The sequence below is a fragment of the Sparus aurata genome, chromosome 13 (assembly GCF_900880675.1).
Source record: "Sparus aurata chromosome 13, fSpaAur1.1, whole genome shotgun sequence".
Taxonomy (NCBI): domain Eukaryota; kingdom Metazoa; phylum Chordata; class Actinopteri; order Spariformes; family Sparidae; genus Sparus; species Sparus aurata.
The window spans coordinates 10,463,044-10,482,284 of NC_044199.1; the positions used below are offsets into that span (position 1 = coordinate 10,463,044).

The window sequence follows — 19,241 nt, forward strand, 5'->3', positions numbered from 1 at the left end:
CCCACAAAACACAAAACACACACATAGCTTTTCAATTTATATCATTATCTGTACATAAACCTGCACCTTTTGCATCTATCTAAATCTAAGGCCTCAGTCAGATGTTGAGTAAATGACTTTTCAGCTTGTCGTGGAGTTCCTCTGCCCTCTCCTGGACAAAATTAGCAATTAGTGCAGTTTTAAACTGTGCTTATAGTTCTTACTATAAATTAAGCTGTTTTACACTGTATTATAATAATTGCAATTATAATATACAAAGTATTTTAAGATATATGAATAAATAACCCACATTTAAAGAGTTTTACATGAGCAAACAAAGATAGTAAGATCAAAGATGTTTACCTTGTGTGTAATACTTTGTTGGTATTTTTTAAAAGTTCTCATAAGAGGGCCTCACTTCTAGCATTATATTTTACTATATAAAAAAGGACATGTAAAGATAGACTGATGCATGCATCAAACGAGTGTTATGCTTTTATTCAAATCACATGCGGGACGCTTGAGAGCTATAAACATACATGCGCAGGCTCCCGAGTGTCTCCGTTTTCCGGTTTCAGTCTACTATCTTGGTCTTTTAGCATCTTTGGCTGGCCCCTTTAAAAATATGGATGTGACGTCACCAGCAGCTAACGTCCTACACGGATTAAAGATGGCGCCCTCTCATGCGCTGAGGTGCTGTAAACGGGCTCTGAACTGGGTACCTGTCCTGTTTATTAACCTGGTAGTCGGTTGGTCTTACTACGCTTATGTCGTGGAGCTTTGTGTCTGTAAGTATCTGCACTTTTATCAGTTTTTAGCCACCGCGGGGTGGATATTAGCTTGTGTTGACAGTTTCTGGGTTGTCAACTTTGATAAGCTAGTTGAAGTGAGATTTAAAATCATCCCAAGGCTGCGGTTAAACCTGACGATAACACAACACCAGATCCTTTTCTTTTCGCTTTTCAACCATGCATGTAATCTTTCATGATGACGTTAATGTAATCCAGCAACTTTTTCAGTCCTAAAAGGACGGAAGAGGCGGTGTCTGGGTAGCTTGAACAATGATTAATTAATAATAAGTTACTAATGATCGGTGTAATGCATCGGCTAACAATCGATGTTACATTGTCAGTTAAGTGGAATGAAACAAGAGATAATGAGAGTTTCTTAATGGGTTTTGTTTAGTTGTTGTTTCAGTATGAATCAATATGAGTGTTGTAAATGAATGGACAAGGTAGCTCTGTAATTTTAAATCCTTTGTTTCTCGGTTTTAAACATTTAGTAGGCTATAACAGTCGTTTAGTAGGCTCACATGAAGACTCCTGTTATGTAGACTTAATTCTGACACATTTATTTTGATTATATATGTCTTTTTTAAATCAAAGTGACAACAAGCTGATATTTTATATTTTATATGAGCTGTCAATGGTTGTTGTTTTCCTTTACTGACAAACCTGAGGAGACAGCTGTTAAATCACAGTGATAGATGGCTATAATGTAATCATCTAAAGCATCACATGATCGTTTTAGTCATGGGAAGATGAGATGTCGCCTGGAGAAGAACCACAGCGTTCAGAACTCCGAATGTGCAAGCAACCACCTAAGCACTGGTTATAAATAAAGGTGCTTTTAGGTAATCAGGATCAAATAGTGAGATTTTAAAATATTAAGATAACATCTCATGAACATGTAGACACAAACTATTGATTCACATGAAGACAGACTCCTCATCCAGCAGAGGATGTAATCACCTACTTTTATCTCTCATCAAACATGATCGAGCTTACACTATAAGGTCTGAAAATGGTTCGGCTCACATGAGTATTGATGTGTTTTGTATTGATCATTTGTGTGTGCCGTGACATGCTCTGGTTTGTTGCAGCGTGGAACTGATGATACCATTATCATCCTGTAAAACGGACTGTAGTTATGTCTGTAACTCAGCGGCTGTGGTCAGCACAGGGACATCCCTGCTGCTTAAACAAAGCTCTCTGTCATGGGGGGGTCACTGCTGGCCGTACCAGGCTGCTGCCACATGGTGTGAGAAAGGGGCGGTGTGTGTGTGTGGGTGTGGGTGGGTGTGCGTGGTGGGGGATGTGTAGTCATGCATTCATAGTACTGTCATTGCTGCTCACTAATAATATTTTGTTTCTTTGCCTTATGTAGATACAATCCCAAATAATGCAGAACGAGGTAAGTTAGGATTTTATCCCCTTGTCTTAATTATTCATATCAAAGATTCATGTCAGAGAGGTCAATATAACTGTAAGTCAAACTGTTTCTTTTTGTCAACAGTCAGCTATCTGGTCATCTTTCACATTTTCTTCATCATGTTTATATGGTCCTACTGGAAAACCATCGGGTCCAAACCAGCCAGCCCCTCAAAAGCAGTAAGTCAAGTGTATGTCTGTCAAACTCCTCAGTGGAATAAATAAAAAAAAGAGAATATACATTTTTTTTTTTTTTTAATACTTTGAACTGTAAGATTAGATAAACATACATGAAAATGAACAATTTCACAAAAACACAAAACGTGTGCTATAATACTTGTTGGACGTTCTCTTTCCTCCACGTGTCAGTTCTGTTTGCCCAGAGCAGAGAAGGAGCTGTATGAGAGAGAGGAGCGTGCCGAGACGCAACAAGAGATTTTGAAGAAAGTGGCGAAGAATTTACCCGTGTATACACGCACGGCAGGAGGAGGTGAGGCTTTCGTCACAGCGCTAAGACGCCTGGTAGACCACCAGGAAAAAAAACTGTGCCTAGTTGGCCCAAGTTAGTTGTCGCCTCTTTGAAAAGGACAGCAGAACTTAAACTAAATGATGATGAAAGTGTCTCTGTGACTTTTTAATGATTGTTTAGTTCAAGGTTGTCATGACATCAAATAAACATTCTGAATTAAATTGTGAAATGTGTTGCTACATGGCCTCTTCCCCTTTTGCCTTCTTATCTAACATAACATTAAAAGTGCAACACTGTGAAAGTCCTTTTCTATGATAGAGACAGAGATAGGCAGTATTCCAGATATATATTTAAAAAAACATGTTTAATTACTGGTACTATTTTGTAATTTGTATTTTGCTGGGCAGTAAAAATTGGGAATTTGTAACAAAATATTTAGAGCGTGATTTGTATATAAAAAATATTTAAAAAAATACATTTAAATGCATTTTTGAATGAAAATGTAATTTGATCCAAAGGGTGTTTGTCAACTACCCTATTTTCAATAGTGTTCCTGAGGACTGGTAGCTTGAAAAAGATTATTTATTAATATTAATATTATTTATAAAGTAATATTTATTTATAAAGTTATTTATTTTTTTGGGGCACATTTCCACAAAGATAAAATAATCAAATGTGATTCAAATACAACAGAAGAAAAGAGACATTAGCAAACACGTATACTTATCAGGCCATAACGTTAGTTTAACCGGTGGGCTTCTGTATTGTGTTGGTTAGATAGAAAAGTTATATTTATCATTTATATTTTTCTTAAAAAAAGGCATTTGCTAAAATCCCACTCATATTGTCATCTGAAATTGTGAATCACGATCAATTAAAATTTCCCCCATTACATTCAGTCAGTCAATGGTCACTTTGAAATCACTCAGCACGCACCCCTGAGTTCACACCTCCAACATCAGATTCATAAAACCTGCATACCATAAAACCATAATACCTGTATTTTAATCAAAAACCTTTGTCACACCAGTATTTTATATATTATTTTGATACATTTAATGTGCAAATATATATATATATAAAAAATGTTATATTTTTTACTATTTGTGCCTGTCTCTGGTTACAGACTATAAGCTATTATTTCCCTGCTAATTGGTCTTGTGTTTAATGAGCTGCATGTGTCGGGAGGGTTCATTGGACTCAGGTGCACCTCATTATCTCTACAGGCCACACCTGGCTCTTTTTTTTTTCCCTTTCAGCATTCATGATCTCACGCATTTACAGGAACATTTGTAAAGACAATTTCTAAAACCTTGTGCCCTAACCCCAAAACTGTATTAAAACTGTAATTAATGAGAGATGTAGAAGGTCAATTTGTGTTTTAACAATTTAAAGAGGAGCAAGAAATTTCTAAACACGGGAAATAAGTCTTTGAGGGGTCGAAAAAGCAAACTACACCTCAGACTCTCGTTTTGTTGAAGTATCGATTAGGTCAGCCTACACTGTGATGGTTGTGTACACATAGAGGTTCTTTAATAATTCTGCTTTAATTTTGTCTAACTAGCCATCCGATACTGCGACCACTGCCAGATCATCAAACCAGACCGCTGCCATCACTGCTCAACCTGTGAGATGTGAGTTTTTTTCTGGGTGTACACCCTGTGCAATTCAAGGCTCCTCATTTTTATTTTATTCTTGACGTTTTCCCCAAAAGAAGCAGATATTAATTTTTCACAGTGAATTTATGATCCCAAACATCCAACAGTTTATAGTTCTGGCTGTAGTGAAAACATTAAGTGCAACTTCCTTTAACTTGAACTGTAGACCAAATGAAAATGTATAAATGTATTTTTGACATTCAACATGAATACGCAGTAAATATTGAGAATTATGTATTTTTCCATGCTGAAATTACATGTGCAACTGTATCAGCAAAATGTTAACACCAGGATGGTACTAAGGGGATGTATGTTTTCCTTATTCCTCAAGGTGTGTGCTGAAAATGGACCACCACTGCCCCTGGTAGGATTTCTAATTTGACTATGCATTAAAGTTGTTTTTTAATTTTCCATGTTTCCCTGCTGTGCTGTCCATCAGCAAATGTTCTCCTTTGTTAAGACAACGTAAAGAGTGACACATTTCACCTTCTTTCTGGTGTTCTCTGTCTTTTCTTTCCCTTTAGGGTGAATAACTGTGTTGGATTCTCAAACTACAAGTTCTTTGTCTTGTTCTTGGCATACGCCTCATTCTACTGTGCAGTAATTTGTGCTACAGTCATCCAGTATTTCATCAAATTCTGGACCGTAAGTACAGAAACATCCGTTTTTTTGTTTTTTTTTTGCATGTTTATGTTTGCTGTGGTCAGTTTGTTGAAGGTTGTTATGCCATCTTTTGAGGTCAACTTCACTCACGAACTTTTAAACTGTTAAACTTGCCATTTAGGATTAAAAATGAATGGACTTGCACCCGCTTGAACTTTTTCTTTTTTAAAAAGGAGAAAAAAAAAGAGAAGTAGTCAGGCTGTGGTTAAGCATTTGATCAGCCACTAACCTGCATCGTAAGATATCGACCAACTGGCTAACAAATGTGTCACTGTGGTGTCATGTGACCTGGGGTTCCTCTTCAGCATGCTGCTTTGCATGGGACAATGGCTCCTGTCACTCAGTCCAGCTGTGAAGGAGTATATTGTGCTCTAGTAAAAGAATACTAAGAAAATAGTGGATGATTCAAAGGTGAATTGCCAACTCAAGTCAAGTAGGTAAAGCTGACTAGACATGAGGACAAGAAATAATCTCTTTCATGACTGACAAGACTAACACTTCTGTTCACTGTCTCCTTTCTGAAGAAACAGCTGCCTGACACGCATGCCAAATTCCACATCTTGTTTCTGTTTTTTGTGGCGGCCCTGTTCTTTATCAGCATCCTGTCACTTCTCAGCTATCATCTGTGGCTTGTGGGAAAGAACAGGACCACTATAGGTAGATATAAATGAATGTCATTGCTACTTCTGGCTGGATGCTTTTTTGTAAAAAGTCACCATGAACAACTATATTTTTACATCCACTTTTAGAGGCGTTCCGGGCTCCTGTCTTTGCGAATGGTCCAGACAAAAATGGGTTTTCTCTGGGCTTCAGCCGAAATGTAGCTGAGGTGTTTGGAGACCAAGGGAAGTACTGGCTGTTTCCTGTTTTCTCAGGGTGAGTCTGCTCTGACCTTAGCAATCACGAGAATGCAAAGCCCAGAAAGCCCAGTGTGCGGTTAATATTGCATTCGATGCCAACTTGTTTGCTAATGCTGTCTTTATCCGCTTTATCAGTCTGGGAGATGGACTTTCCTATGTTACCAGATTGGTGCACATAGATCCTGAACAGGCAAACCGTGTCCTCCAGCAAAATGGAAAAAGGTGAGTATTGTTGCCTAATCCATATCCTTTCAGTTTGGTCTGCTAGGTTTTAATCTCTAATGTGACTTTAATCACAGCCCTGCCGATGGGGAGACCAACCCTTCTGTGCTCAGTAATAATACACAACACTCAGCGGATGACGGCAAAGAGAAAATTGGTATGTTGCTGATGCCTTTTCTCACATTTTAATTTTCTGGCATTATGGCTTGTTAAGTGTTTTTTATGTAACAACTGTCCTTTCAGACGGAGGGCAGATAGTGTCGGTGACCATGGAGAGTGAGCCATAGAAGGTATGTGGACATCGACTTGACTGCTAGGTTATAAGTAAATGGCTATCAATTTATCTCACAATTTTTTTTGTTCCTAGTTTGTTTGTAATCCCCCTGTGTTCATTTGTACTTTGTTGGCCGTTGCTGCAGGTCAGAGTCACGTCAGTAAAGAGCTCATGAACTATGATGCCTTATACCAGGAGCATCTGCACCTCTACAGGAGCCATCCTCCACCCTCGTCCTTCATCCAGCGTGCTTTAAACAAGCACCACAATAATCCTGTTATCACGTCAACAGTGACTGTACAGCAGCCTCGTAGACTGCACCAGGCCGAAGCAGAGGTGATTCTCAGTTTTTGTCTTTTGATTTGAGCCAAAGACTTTCAGATGTTTTTTTATTATTGCATATGAAAAAAACTCTGGGACTGCTTTTTCACCCTCAAGCCAATGTATGTCTACATTGTTTACCTTCATGGGTTAATTTCATTATACATTTCAATTACAGAACCATTGTTTTTCAGTATTAATCACGCATCAATAACAGAGCCTGGTACGAGTGTGCGAGCCACTGAATAAAAAATGTGTAATTCATACGAAATGGTGAAACATTTCAACACTTGTACATTTACATAATACATCTTATCAGTTTTAAACTCAAAGCACAGTGCAATTATTAAGACCAGAGGCCTGTACTGTGAAGCAAGTTCAACACAGCCAGGATATCATTCGCAATCGCAGTATGCGATCACACGCCAGGTGGTTATCAACTCAGGAAGTCAGCCAAGGGTTTCCACATTGCGCTATCAGCGTACGCACGTAAAAGGGGTGTGTTTGCAGTGCATGACTAATCGCAGGCATGTACATCTAGTGGCAACAGAGCGCAAGAGCAGACCAAAATGTCATCCAAATATGAAGCTGATAATGTAAAAGATTATCACATGCCTGGTGCAGGTCATTCTCAGTCATGCTAGCAAGCACAGTGTTTCAGGTGTACCAAAAGTCTTTGGATATTTTAGTATAGTTTATCAATCTACTTCGTTACTATGTTATCAAAAAAGCTTCAACCAGAGCTGTGGGAGTTGCTGCCCACTCACCATCTTGATCCTTTCTCCGAGCAGGTTAGGTGTGCAGCATAAGTAACCGTGGCGATGTACCCTGGCACAAAGTAAATCCCCATCCCCCCCCCGAAAACTCACACTTGACCCTAAATCCTGTTTCACAGTACAGGCCTCAGTAGTCAGTTATCACCAGTCTAATTTAGTTGACAGTTTACATGATTGAACATACTGAAACGTCTTTCTGTTTACACTTTTAATATATTTATTTTTTACATGTCGAATTTTATACTATGGTAAAATAACAGGTGATATAAGCTTAAAATGGAGGACCAAATCCAGTTTGACTAATTAAAATGGCATCTTGAATATTTAAGACCCATGACCAGTTGATCTCATATAATGCAGTTTTTTATTTAGATTGCCATTTTACACTGCACTATGAATATTCATAATTTATTTAAGCTTTTTTTTTTTTTTTTTATAAATATGTTTGTGTCTAATTTTTATCAAGTGCTGCAGGGATGTACTTTTGTACAACCCAGAAGCTGGCTTCACTCCTGATTCCCTCAACAAAAATCGACGGGATTATTACATTTTTCATTTGGATTATTGTATAAAATAACATGTCGAACAAAAAATGTCGTACTTGCATGTTTTGTTCAGCAAAATAGTCTTCTCAAATGAACACTAGTTTCAGGATTGAAGGGTAAATGCAAACAACAGAAGAACGTAAGAACCACGGTCACTACTTCATCAGCACCACTAAGCTTCTTATCATAATATACACACACTAATTAATACATTTGCAAGTTAAAAACTTCCAATTGATGGTTTGCAAATGCTTGAGTGAAGGTGAACTAGTGACTAGATGAGTTCATGTTCTATGTAATGATGTTAATGTCCCTGACAACCTCTGGAGGCTCATTTGGCTACCCGTTAGCAACCGCCTTTGTTAAGACGTGTAAAAAGCTTCAATATAATTGTGACGCATGTATTGACTACTTCATATCATAGAACAAAATGTGTCAATCTATTAAGCTTGTGTAAACTGCAGGCATCCAACCAAAAGCCCATTGACTTGGAGACGAGGGAACCAGAGGTGCAACAATGCTAATTTGCAGGTTTTAGGACTTCCTGCAGCACTCTATTGTAATGGCTTATGCTTTATTTAGTTTGTTTTGTTCTGAATGGTGTGAATGATTATTTGTCCTTAAGTCCACAGAATGTTTTCATTTTAATGATCAATTTGCTACAGTATTTAAATTTTTTTTTTTTTTTTTTTTTTTTTCAAATGAATCAGTTTTGAGTGTTAATGCCAAGGATCAAATCTGTGTTCTGCGCGGTTCTTTTCCAGTTTGATGATGAGATTGATTTGAAAGTTGGAAAAATGAGCACAAAATGAAACCACAATAAAACCATTAAAGGTTATTGCCAGATGGGTCAGGGACACACCACCGTGTCCTTGAATGTGAACCAGGATAGATAAGATGGGCATTATATACCAGTGATGAAAGAGTAGGCTAGTGTCATAATAAACACTCATCTCCGTGCTCCTGGCAGAGTTTCATATTACATTCCTTTTAGTGGAAAATGATGCACAGCAGTTTGGAGTTTGCGTGAGTGTTCAGTCGATAATGTGTAGATATTACTGACTGAGTGGTAACACGTGTGAATGCACTCACAGTAGCTTAAAATGCATTTTTAAAAAAACAGCTAACTTCAGTGACTGAACCAAGCAGCTGCAGCTGCCAATGTATGTAGGTCTGTTTAAGACCTGCTGTAAAATGATTCATGCAAATTCCTCTTCATTGTTCTGTAACAATAAATGTGATGTAAGAAACTATAAGGTGTGATTCTTCGTCTTAAACACTGTCCTGCTGTGATTTCTAAGAAATTAGAGGCTTTTAAAATTCTTGACTGTGAAACAACTCTGCAGAGGACTTTGTGGATAACAACAGCCATACCTCTCCAGATGTTTACCCTCACCAGCTTGAATTTAAGATTTGTCTAGATTTCATTCAAATGGTTTTTGTTACATGGACATATAACAGCTCTTTTCAATATTGTTCTGATTTGTGTTTGATGCCAAGTAATGCATTTCCTTACAGAAACTGTACGACTGAGAGAAAGGCCAATTTTCTGTATTTTTTTTTTTTTTTTTTTTTATGTGCATGGAGCATTATCAAGACAAAAACAGGGCCCACACTCAGTACGTTTACATGCACAGTTTAGTCGGATTACAGCCATAGTTCGACTATGCTACTCAATCAGACAACTGCAATTGTCCAAGTATAAATGCCGGTGAGAAAATCGGATTATTGGCCGGAGCATGTCATACTCCGGTACGATAGGTGGCGCTGTACCCATTTCAACTAGTGGTAACAGAGCCACCTCCGGCTGACCTCTTTACGTCACCAGGAACAACAAACTCTGCCTCGGCATTCGAGAAAGATGGTGTACGAAGAGGGAGACGAAGCTACATCTTTGTACATTTCGTATATGGTGTACATGATAAATTACACAAACTAGATGCACAATGGCGCTCTTTCTTGCGGTTATTTCGGCGGAAAGACACTGCCGTCGCCAATCGAACGTATACATGCAGGAGTAATGCGCCTATCAATCGAATAATCTAGGTGTTTTAAGTCGACTATGAGAAATCCGATCCGGTCCGATTTTAGTCAGACTAAGGTGTATACATGCATCTTAAAAATCCAGTCATAGTCGGACTAACGCAGTAATTCGTTTTTCTTGAGTGTCATGTAAATGCACTGACTGACGGTCTGCCGGGCATTTGGCCAGTTTTGTGAAAGTTTTGTTAAAAGGCCATAAACAACTCCCTGTGGTAAGCTAGCTTCCCATGTTAATACGCAATTGAACTTAAAAAACATTCCTATAGATACAGCTGCTATAAAGTTCTCAGTTAGCTAATTCCTTTATGCTAACTTCCTGTGGCACACACTGCATATGCAATAGAAGTACAATGCAAATAACTTGCAGCATATTCAGGATCAAAAAAAACCCAAAACAGAACATGGTGTTTCACAGACGCATTGGCGATCATGGAGCTTCCCATGGGAACAAATGGACTCGGTTGACCTGCATACCCATACAGAGATATGTGAGGTTTGATGCATGAGCAGTGCAGATCAGGGCTGCCGACAGGGGGGAGAAACCAGGTCAGCTGTCCTGGGCCTGGGCCTGGGCTTGATGCAGACTCTTCACAGGCTAAAACAAATTGGTATCAAATCGGGGTTACAGCGACACTATAGTTTTGGAGACGAAATTCAAGCTGAGTAAGTTACAATAATAATAATACAACATCAGATAATTCAGATAAAGATATTCATAACTGAATAAACAGGCTGTTCTCAGAGGAAAATAAGTTCCCCAGAGCTCTGTTTGAAGCTAGGAATGTGGCAGGGTCCACCACATATAAACTGTAAAACTGTTAGAACTTTTGTTTTCCTTTAACGTCAGTTTGTTTATTGAGTTTATTAAGTCATGAATAAAGGTTTATTGTTTAATTATTTAGATTTTTCTGTTCTGAAAAGTTCTTCCCCCAAACCCACATAGTGTACCAGGAGCGGAAATCCAATATATCTATAATATTTAATACTTTGGAGGGGACAATTGCATGAATTGTTTTCCATAACAGTTACTGAGTGGGACACCAGTAGTAGTAGTGCTGCAACTCTGCTAACGAACACGCTATAGGAAATAGGAAATATCAGGTGATATATTATGTTTGTGGAACTGTGAAATGCAAAGGGAAAATATTACAGGGATACATTGGTAAATAAATTAGAAATAAAATCGATAATTAAAAAATTAAATGGAAAAGCAAGTTAATGGGGGAACTAATAGAAAGGTCCACGCAGAAAGAAAATTAAAACAAATATCAGTGTGATATAGGAAATCTACATTGCTGCACTTGCTACTGCAAACACTGGTTAATGTTACTGTGGCTTGCTAGAAAACGCCAGCTAACCACTTTTCTAAAGTGAACATTTTGTAAAATATCTTTTGTCAGCAACTACCGACAGTACAACTTATTTTATCATGTCATATTTTTTCCTGAATTGGGGGGGTCGTGTCCCCCCTGTTGTCTCTGGGTTTTACACCTTTATCTGTTTCTTTGCATTGTGTTTCCTGCGACAGGCATATCTCTGATGCATAACTGTACTTGTTTGATCAACAATCTAATTTGTATTCAGAACATAAAAGTCCCCAGACTTGCACAATCTATGGTGCGATATGCTCTTCACTTGTTGGCTCTTGGTGAAATTACTCAACAGCTACTTTGTTGATGAAATGTGGTGCAGGCATTCATGTGCTCCACAGGATGAGTTGCAATTTTGGTGACCCTGTCGTCAGGCCAAACTTAAATTCACCCCCACAGCTGTAGTTTATCTTTAGCGCTAATTATCAAATGTTAGAGTGCTGATATGCCAAACAACACGTGGAAGTGTTGCTAAATAAGGAGCACGTGGTCTCTCAGCTCTCGAAGAGATTGATGTCTCAGCTCCGTGACATTTAACCTTTAAAGCAAAAGTTCTGGGTCCATCATAAATGCTGCACGTCCACAGTCATCAGCTTTACATTTCAAAAGTTAGCAGTCATGAGATAGTTTTAAGTACCGCGCGAGTGCAGGTTGTGAATAGAGAGTTCACAACGCTGCACTCTTCACTTCCTCAAGATCATTAACACTGATCACTGTTGACTCAGGCGAGTCGTTGACACTTGTCGACCTCTTGTCTGGCACGGGAACAATGTGGGCGTGAAACAAGATTGGCAGGCGAGCTGGGGAGAGGTGAACGTCCTCTGTGCCGTTCACCTCTCCGTAAAAAAAAAAAAAACCCGCAACAGATAAAATCAGCTCAACACTCAGCATTACACACATAAAGTCAACCCTTTGAACTCTTTATAGCGTCCTCGTGTTATCTGTACTATCAATCTCAAACTCAAATGTTTAATTATCATAGGTGCCTCACTTTAATGTAATACTGACGTTCTTGATGGATTACTTGGACTCCCACTTGGAATACAATACTCGAGTAAATGTATTTAGTTACATTCTACCGCTGTTTTTCTTTTCGCTTCTCTGACCGACATACTGAGATTTAGTTTATTTATGTGTACAAGGTTCATCTTTCAAAACCATTGAATGAAAAAAAAAAGGAATTGATAGTTAAAGCTGCAATATGTAAGAAGTTGAACAGGCCGAACTTCTAACTATCGCCAACTATAGCTGCCGGAAGCTAGCAAAGTTCAGCTAACCCAGCAGCTAGCGGTCATATTAGCTGGCTCTGCCTTGAAGCGGAGGCTGGGAACACAATTTGTTTGGTTTTATTACCGAACTGTCGCCTCTTGAGGTACAAAGTGGACTGGGATGGGGCTAGCTGGTTAGCATGCTTACTTCAATAGACATCTCTGCTAACGCAGCACAAAAAACATCTCTGACATGACATTAGCACGGTTTGTTCTTCACATTCTGTTGATACATTTTTTAAAAATACAAAACTCTCACATATGACACCTTGAAATCAGAAATGTGTACTCTCATTCATGTTCTCTGACCTTATCATCCTCCGCCTACATTAGACTGATGCTGATAACACACTATTAATCCTAATCAGCTCACCTTATGCTCCAATGGCATGGAATAATACAATATTCCTCACTGCTTGACGGAAGTGCCTTTATCTTTTACCCTTCCATAATGTGGTGGGAAGGAAAACAACACACCCTGTCAAAGTTCATCTCTCCTCACACACTCATTGGGTCTCACCCTTTTGAGTAAAACACTGACCTCGGTGTTATTTCAATTACCGGGACTTAAGTCTGTGAATGAATGAGCAACAGTTAACTTTTCCTGCTGCCTTCACTACTTACAAGTCACCTGAAGGGTAAAGTACACCTGCTGTCGATCTGCTACTGGAATCCAGCGGCTGTCACTCTGAAGAGGAAACACATTCTTTTGACAATCAGGACCTACTGTCCCAGGTCCTTAACTGGAGTCATTTCTGCTGGGAGAGATCACTTTAGGCTTCTCTCGACCATTTTTAATAACATCTCTCAAGAGGAATATCTGCCCACCATGGAGGAAACGCTCAACGGCACCATTCATCCAGCCTGTTTACAAGAACCCCCGCTGGCTATCGACGTGATCAGGCGTAAGTGACCCACACTGCCACATCCTGCTGGCTGATAATGCTTCCTTATCGACCAGTCTGAGCTAATCCACTCAGCATTCTCCGTGTGTCCTGAACGCACCAGATATGGGTTCCTGCTTCCGTTTAATTGCTCCTGTTTAAAAAACACAGTCCCACAAACTGAAATAAATAATCTGCTATTTCTTCATGGTATACTGTCATGGACGGACAGTAAGAGTTTTATATGCCCGTGCTACAGTCGGGGTAACATGATGCTTTCACTGCACTGTCCTGAATTGCCCTCTTATTGGGCTAAAAAGGCCATATTTCTACCTAATTCTTTAAGTTTGGTCATGTTTATGTGTGATTTTTGTTCACATTGAGTCTCTAATACATTTATGTTCTGCACTATGTGATAATCTGAACCCCCCTCTCTCTGCCTCTCTTGCTGTTTCAGAGATGGATGTGTTTGATTTTAGCCTCTACTCCATGCTCACCCTCATGTCCTGCATCTCCCTGCTGCTGTACCTGGAGCAGTGCGTCTTTATTTATAAAAAGCTGCCCAAACCCAAGAAGACCACCCTCATTTGGACAAGCGGTGCAGCACCAGTAAGCATCCGGGCCCGTTTTGTTGTTATAAAATGCTGATTGTAAAAAAACCCCCAACAACATAGAAACATTATCCTTATCATGTTATTTGTGGATTAATATTCAAACGTCTGGTACGAGGCCTTTTTTAAAACAACTTACGAGCAAAAAACAATGCTAGGTTGCTGATGCCGCCATTTCATTGCGGTTGTTTTTGAACAGAATTGTATTTCTCTGTTTCAGGTCATTGCCGTCATGTCTTGTTTTGGGATGTGGATCCCGAGGGCAGTCATGATCACAGACATGACCTCTAACTGGTGCGTTTTTCTCTCTACAACACCTAAATCAGGCCACGAGGTAACGTGGTACCTCGTCATGCAGCAGCAGGCTTCTTTAAACAAGACCTTGTGGTTTTCGTGCATATTCTAGATTAATTCTATCACTCTGTCATTTTTGATGCGGTACAAAATCAGAAAATTGTCTAGTCTTGGCCCGAGGAGTTACGACAAGGGGGCATGTGGGGGGGCTAAGTGAAAGAGGCATGGTTCTGCACCACTAGCTGAGCGTGGACAAGTCTGCGACAGGACTTCCGCTGTAGATTTAAAGCAGACGATGAATCCACATCAAACATGACAACTACCAAAACAAAGATGAGAAAATACGAGAACAGAACGGTGTGTTTCTATTGTGGGGAAAATGTTCAGGTTTTTTTTTGCTCTCAGGAGGACGCCATTTTTTGTGAGAAGAGAAATGAATGTTGTTACGCAGTAAAGTTTTTGAAAAGACGCCCCCTCTTATAAAGTTGAACGCTGAAGTCACGGTTTGGTCTTGATTACAGAAATGCTAAAAAATATTGTTATCTACAAAAAGGGGGTGCCCTGAAAAAAAAAAAAAGCTTAAGAACAAGTGGTTTTAACAACAGAACCACAGTGATCAGTGTTTGATGTCTGTTATCTGATACGTAGCTGTGACCAGTAGCCAGTTCCCACTGCTGTTATCAGGTTTGTCATGTCACCTTCCAGGTTATCTGCCTTCCTTTATTATAGCTTTACTAACTATTTTTGCTCAACAGAAAAGAAAACCCATGCTTTTTTTTCTGTAAATACATTCTGTAAAAAATCCCTCTCAAATTAAAGGTTGGGACAAACTGTCCATGTACGCTCATGTCAGACGATCAGGACAGAACATCAGCTACGTTAATACTACACAGTAAACACAGTAAAAGCCACGACTGCCTCAAAGCTCTGCATGAACTAGTTGAAGAAATCCCAGGAGCCTAACCAGCTGATGAATCATTACACACACACACAAGGATTTCGCTCAACTCCAATAAAAGGCCGTGAAATCTTTATAGGATCAAAGTTTACGATGAAGTTTATGTGTTTTTTATTTTTTATTTTTTATGTACAGTACATATAGTCCAGTGTGTTGTAGCTTTTGATGTGCCGTCACATGTCAAGGACAGGTGTGGTTTAAGTTGTAATAAATAAGTAAATGAAATATTAAACTTAAAGCAAAATTTGTTCAGTGCCTCCGGAGTGATTTTTAAAAAACTTTCTTCTCTTTCCCCGTGCAGTTATTTTGCAGTGGTGGTGTATAAGATCTTGGTTCTGATGATCGAGGAGTTGGGGGGCACCAACGGTTTCCTGGAGAGGTTTACTGGTGAAACCTTCCTAATCAGCACAGGACCCTGCTGCTGTTGCTGCCGCTGCTTACCCCGCGTTCCCATGTCACGGTACTCATACAAATGCTACTGCTAATGCTAATGCTACTGTTTTGATTTTATTTCATTTTTAAAGCTTTTCTTATTCAACAAATTATGCTTTCAAAAAGTGATGGTGACTTAATCGACCATTTATAAATGTGGTCCCCAGTATGTATACGTCTATATAACACACTCTTTCTATATTGACTGCTCATTGTACAAGGTTGTATACATTTCTCATGGGCCTCTGTCTTTGAATGGGATCAATCAGGCGACTGCTATTCTGGCTGAAGGTGGGCGCTCTTCAGTACGCCATCCTGAAGACGGTGCTCTCTATCGTGGCCGTGGTTTTGTGGACGAATGGCAACTTTGATCTCTCAGACGTGAGTTTTCTTGAAATGCCTCCCTGAAATGCTTCTGAAAATATCATGAACATTCGATGAGATTTGAAATACTTCTTTGCCTCTCCTTCAGTTAGAGATCACCGGCACAGCCATTTGGATCAACCCATTCATCGGCGTCCTCACCATCATCTCCCTCTGGCCGGTTGCAATCATCTTCATGAACACCAACAGATATCTACGCGGCCTCAATATGGTACCCAAGTACGCCATGTATCAAGTGAGTCAACACAACCATTACCATATCTATGGAATATTTATATTTTCTTTTATCCTTTCTGGGTGTGAGGAAAATCTATTTGTCTACTTTGACATTTAGCAACATGAGCTGCTTTGTGTTGCATTTTTTTTAAAAAGTTGCTTGAACAAAAAAATGTCGTCGAGCTGGTAAGAGCCAAGAGCATCACCAGCCTCTCCCTCTATAAAAATTACACTAAATCTTTTTAACTTTTTGTACACGTTTCTTAAGTTTCCTGCAACCTGTTCATCCTATTCAGCGAAACAAAAGTGAAAATGTTACGTGGCCGTATTTGTATTTGTTTCTAAAACTACTAAACCGTGGTCTACTTTCGCATGTAACTGATGAAGTGATACTTCTCCCCTCAGCTAGTACTCGTATTGAGTCAGCTGCAGACGTCAATCATTAACATCCTGGCCTTGGATGGAACCATCGCCTGCTCCCCTCCCTTCTCCTCTCAAGCTCGTGGATCCAGTAAGAAACATCTCTGAACATGTTTTGCATGACCGCTGATGTGACCGCATGACGTGTGAAGTGAATAATCCTGATTTCACACCCTGATTTCTCCCCCCCCTCTCTGTCTATGTCCCACAGTGCTAAGTCAGCAGATGATGATCATGGAGATGTTCATCATATGTCTGGTCAATCGTTTCTTGTACCGTCGTACGTATGACGCACTCCCCTCCGAGGAGCAGGACAACGACCAGAACGCCAAATTTGACGAGCAGAAAGTTCTCGAGGAGCACGACGTCTAAAAAAAAAAAAAAAGAGACGGTAAAGAGTGGACGTCAGCACTGCTCTCCGATGATGTATTAGATCATCGAATAGTCAGACTATTCAAAGTCTTAAACTGTTTTAATTTGAGAGAACGTTTTACCTCATTCTTTTAAACATCGCTGCGGTACTGGGGTGACTGTCAACCCTTTTTCTTTATACTTTTCACACAGCGCTCACTGACATTTTGTCGCTATCTTTATCCTATAGGTAACAAAACTTAAAGGGTTGGTTCATCCAAATGACTACAGTACTTTCTATCAAAGAAATAGTCCTTCTGATTCGTGTGGGTTATCCAGGATCAATAAGTAGGTGATTCTAGAAAGAGATGTTTGCTGTTGAATTGTTTACATGGTTTTATATAATTATTTTGAGTGACACAAAATACATTTTGCTTACTGTTGTGCTGGAGTGGAGTCAGACCTGTCAAAGATGGATATCTTGAAACTTGTAGATGTTTTCCCTTTTTTTGTGATTTGGTCGAACTGACCCTTTAACTGACCCTTTTTGTGCAGTGTGCTCTTTCCATTTCTTGTGGAGAGTTAGATAAGAAGATTGATACCACTCTTGTGTCCGTACTCTCAGTATGACGCTACCGCTGGTTAAATTAGCTTAGCATACTTGCAACACTTGAAACAGGGGGAAACCGCTACCCTAGCCTTATTTGTTTAACCTTTACAAGAATCGTGTGTTTCACGACTCATTATGTTTTTACAGCAGGTTATTTGCAGGACTTTTTCTTAACCGCTATAATGACTTCCTGGGGTCTTGTCAAAGTGTCTCACACATCAGAGCACTGTGCTGAAACAAGACGAACATGGTGGCGGTCACCTGTCAGTGGTTTTAACGTTGTGGCTGATCAGTGTATCTATGAGTGTTATCAATCATCTCCTCCAAGTCTCTGCAAGAAAGCAAATATTTGTCCTCTCAATAACGACATACTATTGCTTTATGTCTGACTCGTTTCGGATACAACAACACATTTTTGGACACACTGGGATGATGCTTTGTTTTAGCTTGTAACTAAGATCTGGAGGAGTAGAACAGAGCCTTCATTGTAACAGCATACAGTGTATATGCATATCATACTGAGTTGATGACAGCTAGAACATTTTTGAACTGGGATTATGGAAGTTTATAGATGTTAACATTATAACAACTATTTATTGTGTTGATGTATGTCTGTGTGGTGTGTGTGTGTGTGTGTGTGCGTGTGTGTATGTGTCTGTGTGCGTGCGTGATCATCACAATAATGTCTTTGGCCTGGGTGCGGAGATGTCGAAATGAGGTCACAATGACATGTGATGTAATTTTCTAGTAGGAGAGTGGCAAGTAAATACTGGCGCAGTATTCGGTTGGTTATGTCTGTACTCATTGAAGTGCCAAGGTTGTGTGTATTAACCTTTACTGAGGATCCAAGCAGCAAAACATGAAGACGTTTAATAAAAGGGATCTATTCTCTCTGTGGAGTTCAACATGTACATGAACACTGTTCATTTTAAATTAAGGTTCAACTGTTTTTTTGGGTTTTTTTGTCAATCTCATGTCAGTCCAACTCTGCTGCAATCGTTCATGCTAAGAGCAGACCAATGCTGATTTCTTGGCTCCCAACATCTGCACACCAGTGCTACTGTACCCTTAAACCTCAGACTGTGTCTTAACGCAGCCTGGAAAAACAGCCAGATTTGTTCAAAGATTGCTGACCCACTTACTCAGACTTATTTGGGCCAAGGAATTCATGTGGATGAGACAGCGGCTTTATTTTCAGACCCTGTGTTCATTTCACAGCCGTCTGCAGCCTAACTGTGCCACGTGCCGTTTCTCCAGCAACCACAAGAGGTCGTGCTCATCCCACCACGAACCCCTATTTTAATGAATGCGGTAATGAAGAACATCTAGTCACCTAATAAAACTAATTTAGTTTAACCTGACATACTTGCCAAACAAGAATATCTGTTTAACTGATGCACTTATTGATGGTTGTGAAAACCTA

The 19,241-nt window shown here is 39.5% G+C and overlaps 2 protein-coding genes across 2 annotated transcripts; both read left to right on the plus strand.

The window, feature by feature from the left end:
• The first annotated feature begins 615 nt into the window (after positions 1-615).
• On the plus strand, positions 616-9,230 carry LOC115594751 (palmitoyltransferase ZDHHC20-like). The gene is made up of 13 exons (XM_030438989.1): positions 616-767; positions 2,146-2,172; positions 2,275-2,369; positions 2,559-2,679; positions 4,223-4,292; positions 4,648-4,680; positions 4,841-4,961; positions 5,504-5,636; positions 5,729-5,855; positions 5,975-6,061; positions 6,139-6,218; positions 6,305-6,351; positions 6,481-9,230. The coding sequence occupies exons 1-12, from the start codon at positions 650-652 to the stop codon at positions 6,346-6,348; spliced, it is 1,056 nt and encodes a 351-aa protein (XP_030294849.1). The 5' UTR covers positions 616-649; the 3' UTR covers positions 6,349-6,351; positions 6,481-9,230.
• Positions 9,231-13,091: 3,861 nt separating this feature from the next.
• LOC115594067 (organic solute transporter subunit alpha-like) lies at positions 13,092-18,723 on the plus strand. The gene is made up of 8 exons (XM_030437837.1): positions 13,092-13,563; positions 14,000-14,151; positions 14,374-14,447; positions 15,707-15,865; positions 16,107-16,218; positions 16,310-16,456; positions 16,843-16,948; positions 17,069-18,723. Exons 1-8 carry the CDS (start codon positions 13,488-13,490, stop codon positions 17,227-17,229), a joined length of 987 nt encoding a protein of 328 aa, XP_030293697.1. The 5' UTR covers positions 13,092-13,487; the 3' UTR covers positions 17,230-18,723.
• Positions 18,724-19,241: the final 518 nt, after the last annotated feature.

What these genes read in the sequence shown, in the direction of transcription:
- LOC115594751 (XM_030438989.1), top strand. Translation starts at nt 650, where the DNA reads ATGGCGCCCTCTCATGCGCTGAGGTGCTGTAAACGGGCTCTGAACTGG. An exon ending in CAGCCAGCCCCTCAAAAGCA is followed by an intron (nt 2,370 to 2,558) that starts GTAAGTCAAGTG and finishes TCCACGTGTCAG; the next exon opens with TTCTGTTTGCCCAGAGCAGA. An exon ending in CACTGCTCAACCTGTGAGAT is followed by an intron (nt 4,293 to 4,647) that starts GTGAGTTTTTTT and finishes TTATTCCTCAAG; the next exon opens with GTGTGTGCTGAAAATGGACC.
- LOC115594067 (XM_030437837.1), top strand. Translation starts at nt 13,488, where the DNA reads ATGGAGGAAACGCTCAACGGCACCATTCATCCAGCCTGTTTACAAGAA. An exon ending in ACAGACATGACCTCTAACTG is followed by an intron (nt 14,448 to 15,706) that starts GTGCGTTTTTCT and finishes TTCCCCGTGCAG; the next exon opens with TTATTTTGCAGTGGTGGTGT. An exon ending in GCAACTTTGATCTCTCAGAC is followed by an intron (nt 16,219 to 16,309) that starts GTGAGTTTTCTT and finishes CCTCTCCTTCAG; the next exon opens with TTAGAGATCACCGGCACAGC.